At 37.2% G+C, this 9,628-nt stretch overlaps 1 protein-coding gene across 4 annotated transcripts in view; it reads right to left on the reverse strand.

Moving 5' to 3' along the window:
- npnta (nephronectin a) overlaps positions 1-7,896 on the reverse strand; it is a 62,985-nt gene extending 55,089 nt beyond the window's left edge. For all 4 annotated transcript variants that reach the window (XM_028456892.1, XM_028456882.1, XM_028456907.1 and 1 more), the window contains exon 1: positions 7,614-7,896. In XM_028456892.1, the coding sequence (XP_028312693.1) occupies positions 7,614-7,684 (71 nt within the window). In that variant the 5' untranslated portion in view covers positions 7,685-7,896. The remainder of the gene's footprint in view (positions 1-7,613) is intronic.
- Between the last annotated feature and the right edge of the window lie 1,732 nt (positions 7,897-9,628).

Consider the following 9,628-nt stretch of genomic DNA (forward strand, 5'->3'; position numbering starts at 1 on the left):
ACAGTGAGGGGCAGATTCACTAATATCTGAAATAAAGGGTGACAAACCAGCTGTGTCCCTAAATTCTTTGGTGACGCAGTTTCCTCACCTGCTGCGAGGAATTCTGTCACGTGCAGGTGCAGACGTGAATGCAGGGACAGAGGCAGAGCTCAGGTGTATTATACCAACATTTATTGTTCTTTTAAACATGGTCAGGCAAGCAGGGATTCGGCACATAGGTGGTGAGTCCAGGGAGGCAGACGTATTCAAAAACACAAAGGCAAACAAGAGGAACGTCCAAAACCACGGAAGAAACACTTGTTGTAGAATCCAGGAATTACTGGCATCAAACCGAGCCCAGATAAGTGAGAAACGTAGTATGTCCCAGCACTGGACTGAGGCAAAGCCTCCCTATTTATACACCGAGCAGTGAGTTCATCGATTGTAGCTGGTGACCAATCACCAGCAGCTTGTGACCAGCAGGAGAAAGCTGCTGGGAGGGAGGCCAAGAGTTCCTGCCTGCCCTACAAAATAAAACCCCATCCTGACCAATTCACTAAGATTGCAGCAATGATTAGTGTGCGTGAAGAAGAGGTGGAGACCGCCCTATTTCAATGAGCGTTTTGCTCATTCAATGTGGAGACATGACAATGTCATTTGAGGAAGTTAAATTGGAGACAGATGGACTTCTGTCTGCTGCACAAACATTTAATTATGTAATTGAAAATGCTTTTAAGATAAACGTAATTATATTTTTCCCCCTAATTTAATGTGGCTGCTCCGTCAGGTCCAGTAACTCTGCTCTGATCAGTCCATGAAAAATAGGCAGATTGATCTGTTGATGCCATTGATCTGAGTTAATACAGCAACACAGTCTGTCAATCAGTCTGCACCATGCGATGACACGCACACTCATGTGAACATTGCGCCATCACTGCGTAAATTACACATCTGTTCAGCTGATTCTAGCCTGACAGTGTGACCGTCAAAACATGAAGAGAAAGACACAAAAGCTCACTGCAGCTGTGCATCCGATGCGACATTGATGGAGGTCCGCACACAGTGACCCTCTGGCTCTGCACCAGACACACACGTACCGGACACCACACGGACTTCAGGCATCCGGCTGTTATCTCCCTCACACACACTTTATTTTCTCATTCAGTGCCTGGTAATGTTGACCAATGTTTTATTTGAATTATTTTCTTATACTAGAAAGGTTAACTGGAGCTTTTTTTTTCCCATCCCCACTGTGTTTTGTGTTAATGTTTCCTACAGCGGATCTCTGCGTGTGTGTTTGCACCTGCTCGTCAGTCGTACTATTTTCCTGTGCTAAAATAATCACCGCAAACAGTTCCAGATTTGATGAACTGCATTGCGCCCACTGCATTAATTTGCATGTCCTCCTCCCATTTTTTTTGCTCCCCTTGTGAGCTCCACCTACTATACATATTCAGCGGGAAACACGCTAATTGTATTGAGGGTGCATTGCGACGTGCACTCCTGATTCCCTGGGGTTTGTACGACTTATTAGCGAGTGGAGTGACGTTTGCACATTTTAATACCCCTAAACCTTTAGTGAATCCAGCCCTGAATGAATAATGATTTTAAAATTATATTAAGCCTGGCAAGAACTCATGCACATACTTATTGCCCTTCATGCATGTTGTGTGACAATGTTTTTCAAGTGCAGAATGCTAGAAAAAGTTTTCATTTCAGAACCTGAGAGGTTGATATTTTTAACACCATCTTTCTGTTGCTGCTATACAATAGCATATAGTTTATTGATCAAAGAGGAGAGATATGGATATTTACAAACTAATTAGGACCATAAAGGTATGCATGCCACATTCTGAGTAATGACATTTTAAAAAGTAATTGAGAAATTATGACAATGAATTTGTTGCCAATTGACCCATGTTGAAACAAACCATCTGTTTCACACTAACAAGGTGAGGGACTAATGTGGGAGAATGATAAAAGACATATCACACACTTCCCCGTGGCCCATTGTGTCAGTTGCTGGGTCACAAAAATAAACTCATAAAGCAGAAAGATGAGCCGCACACCAAAAAGTTCCCTTCAACACTATTAATTATGCGTGTGACGTTTCGAGCCGAAGGGAGCTTTTTTGTGTGCGGACAAATGTGGGAACATAAATAACTCTCCATAGATTAAAGTACAAACCAAAACTTTCATAGATATAAATTAACCAAAGACTGAGCAAAAACTAGCAGGACACAGACAAGACAATGACCAAGACACCATTCTATATCAAAGCATGGAAGGTGATCAGGAGGTTAGACACAACTGGGTGAAGACAGAAGGAAGGATAGCCTGCTTATTTACTCAACACACACTAGCGTGCCTGAGGAGTATAGGAATCAACAACAACCCAATGACAGGGGAAAAAAAAAACAAACCAATGAGAAATAAAATTATGAGGTAAACGTGAGGCCAACAAACAAATAAGAACCAAACTATAAAACAACCCCAACACAGCTAGAACTCATCATGACATCATGAATTTATAGGAAGTAACTAAGCCCAGTGAGCCATTAAACCAACAAAATATGGACAATTCAAAATTAAATTCGGAGGAGTTAACATTAGGGATGTGAATCTTTGGGTGTCTTACGATTCCGATTCAAATTCGATTCTCATTTTAACCGATTCTTGATTCAAAATTGATACAACAGTGTGTTAAGGCAAATTATGGCATCAAAACAATAGTTTGTATAAGATATTTTAAAATAAACTGATTCCAATGATGAAATCACACAAAGGCAAACTTAAGAGAAAAGGAAACATGTATTCATGCTAAACAAATAAAAACTTATTTACTGTACAAGAAATAAGTTACAAATAAAATTGCCTAAATAAAAGCTTAGGTCAGCTGCTTTTTTCTCCCAGAAGTTACAAAAATTAACTCTACACAAATACCACAAATGTTTTGTATGATTTTTCAAAATAGAAACTTTTTTTTTTTAGAAAGTCTCAATCCTCCGTGACTACAAGAATACATTAATGCATACAAAAAAATAAAGCTTCTGTTAATAAATAAAATTGCTGGCTGGCTGATTTTTTCTCTCATAAAAGGCCCATTTCAAAATACACAATGTAACTGGTGTTTTCATTGATAATTCAAAAATAACATTGTACAGTCACAGTCAGTAAAGCACATTTAAGACCTATCTGATCTAAATTTAAGACAATTTAATACTTCAAAAAAATTTCATCTGTTTTCTTTTTTTCTTAAAGTTTATGAATCGATTGATTAGAATCACAATTTTTATGTGAATCGATTTTTTTCACCACCTCTAGTTAACAGATAAGCAGATTTTTGTTAATATTTTCTCAAACAAATGCTAATGTGCAAGTTCAATACTGCATTTTAAATGTATATTTGTAGTAATAGATAAACACCTCATTTATAAGCGCTGCTTACAAACCTCATATTTCTCTACTTTTGTTTATTTTGCAATACAATTAGCAGAAAATACTTTAATCCACAACACGGCATCTGATTATGTGAATTGTTTTCTCTGAAAAGAAAACAAAATCTTTGCCCAGATACATTTTCTTAGTCATTTATTATGTATTCTAGTGCCACAGCTGATTGGATTTCTCTCCCAAACATTTGTATCTGTTGCTCATTTCAGCGAAGTAGTTCCTAAACCTGCCAAGTTCAGCTTAAGACATGCATTTGTCTAGTCATAAAGGTGTTGGCTGGTCCAATTAAATATTATGGTCGCATGCGTTGCCAGATCTTCATGTAAAGTGCCAGAAATTTAATTACCACACAGCAATGAGTGGCTACACTGACAGATAACAGAAGCAAAGAATGTAGATTTGAGTGAGGAACCAGCTGGCCTATTACAGCAAGGCATTTCAAAACCAAGACAACACAGGATATGTTGTAACACCATCAAACTTTAACAAATGTAGTTGTTTTCAATTCTATTGAAGAACGCATTTTAAAAAAAACAATCAATTGTTAATTTATAAGTCTATAAGTCAATATTATTCCATTTCCACCATGATTTCATTCATTCATTCCCGTGTCAGTTTATCCATTTCCATTTCATTTTTGTTGAATTGACTTTCCCTGATTAGATATAACTGGTTATTAAACTTCTAGACATCGTGCCAAACATGTTTATTCCATATAATTAAGTGAACTTGTTATTACGTTCATATATCTATGCAAAAGCAGTGAGCAGAAAGCATGCACTGAAATCACATGTCCCATCTCTTTACTAAACTTGCAAAGCATTAGGTCACTCGTATTGCCAAAAACATTGTGACTATGCGTGAAATTAACCCAAAACATGTCAGTGAGGGTTTAGTTTGTGATTAGTAGTTCATGATGTAGCCATTTCATGTGGTGTACTTCATATTACGTCAGATTTTGCTTGAGAATTGACATTTCCATCTCTTGGATCGCATTTCCTGGGTAAAATTGGGTGTAATTGATAATGTTCCCAAAACATGCATGTCAGGATATCGTCTGTGTCATATTGCAATCTATGGTAATTTTGTTTAATATTAACAACAATATTGCCATTTCCGTTTCAGGAAGTGAATACTTTAATTTCCGTCCGTTTTCCATGATCACGGAAAATCCGAGGCCCTAGACCAGTTTCATCTGTGTGACACAGAAGGTGGCAAAGGGATCTAGGTTTGATACAACTGATTCCTTCTAGGATTGTGTGCATCATTCCATACCCACATGTTCAACCTATACATCATGTATGGTAGTGTGAACAATTCATGAGAAGGGGATCAGACTTAGATGTGAAGGAAGTTTTCAGCTATGCAATAATAAATATTTTAGAGGAAAATTGCTCTATGCCTCATTGGTTTAAGGATGCTTCAGAGAACAGGAAACGAAATGATCAACTGAGCCTGACATCAGGGTAACCTTTGCCCTTGTTCTACTGGTCTGTGCTGAGGACAAGACAAACTGCAAATATCTCTACCTGGACCCCCTTAGAATGCATGTAAATCTCATTGTGTAAAACACACAAAGATTGTCAACTGTTTGTTGTCTACATATACACATATTGTTGCTTCAGGGAAAATACAAAAACAGTGACAACATGCATTTCAAACAATAGTGAAGTGTGCCTGTCATGTTGCCAAAAACTAGGGCTGGGCGATATGGACAAAAACTCATATCTCGATATACAGTATAAATCTCAATAATTTTAATTCAAATGAAGTCTGACCAGAAATACAATTCAGGGTGAAATTTGCTGATGCAAAAGTCCACACAGGCACATTTATTAACAAACAGCTGCACAATATGTGACACTTTTGGCTTTTTCTCCTGTAAGGGAAAAAGCACGTGAGTGAGTTCTTTAATGTGGATGTTTACGTGAAGGTCTGGATTCGAGCGCACTTAAAAATCCATCAAAATGTGCTTTTCATGCTGTACTGAGAAGTAGCGAAAAAAGCAACGACTCTTAAAGTATTTTAATACAAAATCAGCTATAAAACTATATCGATATAGGCGATATTGTAATTTTCTGTATCTCCAAAATGGAAAATTCACTATATCTTGAATCTTGATATATCGCCCAGTCCTACCAAAAAACACCCTATTTTAATATAAAGTTTGGAAAAGCTGAAGCAACTTTCATTATCCTCTACTGTATATTATAACCGATTGCCCTTTACTTGACCTGCACACAGTAACTTAGTATCTCTACACTTCCTCCCAACCCCTGGAAGCTCACAAGTAAGGCTGAAACTACATCCTGGCACAAGTCCATTGCTTTGGATTATTACCAAGGAGGTCTGGTATGTGCCGTTTGGCAGCATTAAACAAACAGATTACAACGTTACCGTGGAGAACAATAATTGGCTGCATGTTGCTTTTTTTTTAATTCTTCCCAAAATACAACCAGTACATTGATTCTTTTTTGCAATAAAATAATTGTTGAAAACCAACGACACAAAAATATTTAGACGTAAGAAAATGACATCTATTGGAGAATAGAATGATATTTCAGTTGAAGCCCTTGGAGGCTCCGTCAGGGCTAGATGGATAAGCCTGTTAGTAAGAAAAGGCAATAACTGGCAAAGTCTAGGTAATAAATGACTTTTCTGCTTATGCTTCATCTCAAGAGATCTTTTTCTAAATAAATTAATATTGAAGCAGAGACTCCACACAGGCAAGATTCTAATTCTAACTATAAAAATGGGTAATTTATGCCTTGTTGTGCAGCCACTCAGTCAGTGGGCCTGTTATTAATGTACCATGTGCTGCTGTTGCTGGGTTAAAGTATTGACTATTACACAAAGGCTTTGTGTGAAATAAAGTTAAAGACAAACTGATCCCATCAGAGCATAGCCTGTTGCACAGGCATTATTAGCCATGGTGATTAGGAATATTAATTAATGCTCTACATTCAATTCTGATTATTACAGAAGACCCTTTTATCCAAACCTTTGATATCAAAAACCGAGTGGTCTCAGACGCCGCACTCAAGGATCCTTCCTTCCGCTGTCGTTAGTTCGAATCCCACTTTTTGTCATATATATTTTTTTTCATTTTAACATATTTAACATGGCAAACTCCACCTTTAAATATTCAAATACAAAAAAAAAATAATCTTAGGGCATTTCCTGGGTTAGGGTTAAAATAAAAGGGTTAGCGGGATAGCTAAAAATAAATATGAGCTAAAATAAAACTGACGGAATTTTAAGTCACGTCACCTAAACTGGCCAATGAGGGGCGCTGCGTATGAATAAATTAGGGGTCTATTCATACGTTTCCGTATCACTAGCCAAGGCTAATCAAAAATGCTTCTTTTGAAATACATTTTCTCTCAACATTTCCTAGTGACAAGCTGAGATGACAAAAGACATTTAAACAACAATTACTGTTCTGATTATTGATTTGAGAGAGAGTTTAAAAAAAAAACAAAAAAAAAAAAAAAAGTCAAACTTGGAAAACTGAGTGGGAAAAATGCAGAACTCGTTTGGCAGATGGACTTAAATAAACTCCACCAAAGTTTGGAGTGATGATTGTTTTATTTTTTCCTTTTAGTTTTAAAAACATTGCCATATAAAATAAAAACAAAGCTATAGTTTGGATATGATCTTCTTCAATCCGTATGAAGTCCTAGAAGCAAAGCTTCCAAACTGGGAACCAGCTGAGCTCCAGTCAAGGCGCGTGCATGAAGAAGCCTCACGCACGGAGCATTATTATTATTCACCACCAATAACAATAAGTCAGATGCACAAACAGATCCAGATCTCACACACATTCATTGGTGGAGGTCAGCTACATCAGCGCACACTTCATTGGGTTCATGTCCAAACACGACGCGCAGGGTTCGGTGCTGACTTAGCACTAAAAGAACCGGACTTAAACAGTAGCTATAAGGACAGACTCATGATCAGATTAAGTTATATGTTCTGGTTAGAAAACATCACAAATAGTTTAACGAGGCAAAATGAGAATAGCTGTTGGAAGGTAAAATAAAAAAAGCAACACGTACTTGGTGAGTTTAGGAGAAAATTCGCGTGTCCGATACACGCGCAAAGTGCTTAAATAAACGCACGTTCCGCACAAACAGTTTAAAAGCCATTTATATGTAAATGTGGTTTTCAAGTCCTTGTACCTGCCATTGAAGTCCGCACTTGCTCCAAAACAGCAGCTGCACACCAGCGTCAACTTCATCCATAAGTCCATGGTTTCTTCTTCTTCTTCTTCTTCTTCTTTGCCAACAATAATCCAACAGGAAGCTTCAGCCTGGGATCAGCAGCGGGTCTCTGCTGGTGTCCCTCACACTGCTCCTCATCTACTGGGGAGAAACCAGTGAGCTGCGCTGAGCCTGGGAGAGCAGAGAGAACACGGCTCCCTCTCTCTCTGTCTCTCTCCTCTCACACTTCATCCGGGTGGTCTTAGAGTCTAAGACTTAGACCAACAGCACCCACTGCAGTGCACCCACCTACCCCTACCCTACCCTCACCCCCTCAGTCCATTTTAAACCTCACACCTGGAAGCAACGTGCGTTAATTCACGTTTTCCCGCCGACACACAGGTGCACCGGTAGATGTTAATTGTTAAGGTGTTTGGGTTGAAGTAATGTGCTTATTTATCTATTATAACCTCAGGTAGGTGAGGAATGTATTAGGGCTGGGCGATATGGACCAAAACTCATATCTCGGTTTTTTTTTTTTTTTCTCAAAATGTATACAATATAAATCACAATCATTTTAATTCAAATGAAGTCTTCCCAGAAAGACAATTCTAAGTTCAATTTGCAGATACAAAATGCCTCACAGGAGGGAGATAAACAGGAGGCAGTCAGGGGAAGTACTTAAAAAAATAATATTAAAACATAGAATCCCAAAAATAAACTCCAAGCTCAAAAAACACAAATCAAGAGGTACAAAAAAAAAAAAAAAAAACAATAACTCATTTTTTTTTTTTTTTTTTTTCCGAACATGAGACAGTGAAATCAACACAACAAAACAAAAAAGTAATAATCCATAATAAATAAATCCATAGTATATATCCATGGTATGTGTGTATATATATAACTCAGAGCCACCTAACCCCACCCCAAGAGCAACCACAGACAAAAAAAAAAAAAAAACACTGAACAGTACAGTTGTTTATTAAAAAATAAAATACTGTTATTGGGAGGTTTGTTCAATAATAAAAAAAAAAGTGTTATTTTTATTCAGAATAGTGACGTGGAAAACACAGTTTGGATTTTTTTTATTCATACACTGATGCAATCAGGGAGATGGGCTTCACACCTGAATAGTTCTACTACATCTGCTTTGCAGTTACACACTTACAGATAGGGGGTGCTATACACACAAACACAGTAGTTGACCATACAAAAAAATCTGACAAAGAAAAAGCTTAACACATGCAATACAAAAGAACAAAAACAAAACAAATGACTAAAATATACATAATAAATTTTTTTAAAAAAACACAATAAATAAAATAAATTATAAATCAAGAGGAAAATTGAAGGAATCAGGACCTGCAAACACTATTTCAAGCTTCCCGAATCGAGTTAATGAAATGGTGTCAGTTTTTTTTTTATTTTAACACAGTAACTGTTAATGTGAATCATGCATTTATATGCTTCTTGAAATAATCAGTTATAGAATGATGTGAGCGTGTGTGTGTGTGTGTGTGTGTGTGTGTGCTACCATTCCCTTTCTCAACATTATCTTTGCTTTTGTTGCCTCACAATTAAATGAAATGTGTGGCTCTTAGGTTGGACTATTTTTAGGACAAGGTCAAAAAGATCATCTCCACTGAAGTTTCTATCCACCACAGTCTGCCCTGATCATTGGACTAAAAGGAGAAAAACCCAGTGAATCTCACAGTTTTTCCATTCCTATTACTGTCAGAATCACACATCTCTTGCAGTTGCTATGCATTGACTGTTTTGGCTAAAAGCGTGTTCTCCATCTTTAACTGTAATCTTTTGGAAGTAGCAGGTATTATTGCTGTTGCAAGACGTGCACAGATTTGTCATATATCAGTAAGATAAGTAGGCTGACAGATGTGCTGATGTTAGATGTCATTTTTTTTTCCACCTGCCTGATTCAGTACATTACATTTTTATGCAGTAATAAAAAAAATAAAAAATAAAAAATAGAAAGA

This window comes from Gouania willdenowi, chromosome 1 (assembly GCF_900634775.1).
Source record: "Gouania willdenowi chromosome 1, fGouWil2.1, whole genome shotgun sequence".
Taxonomy (NCBI): domain Eukaryota; kingdom Metazoa; phylum Chordata; class Actinopteri; order Blenniiformes; family Gobiesocidae; genus Gouania; species Gouania willdenowi.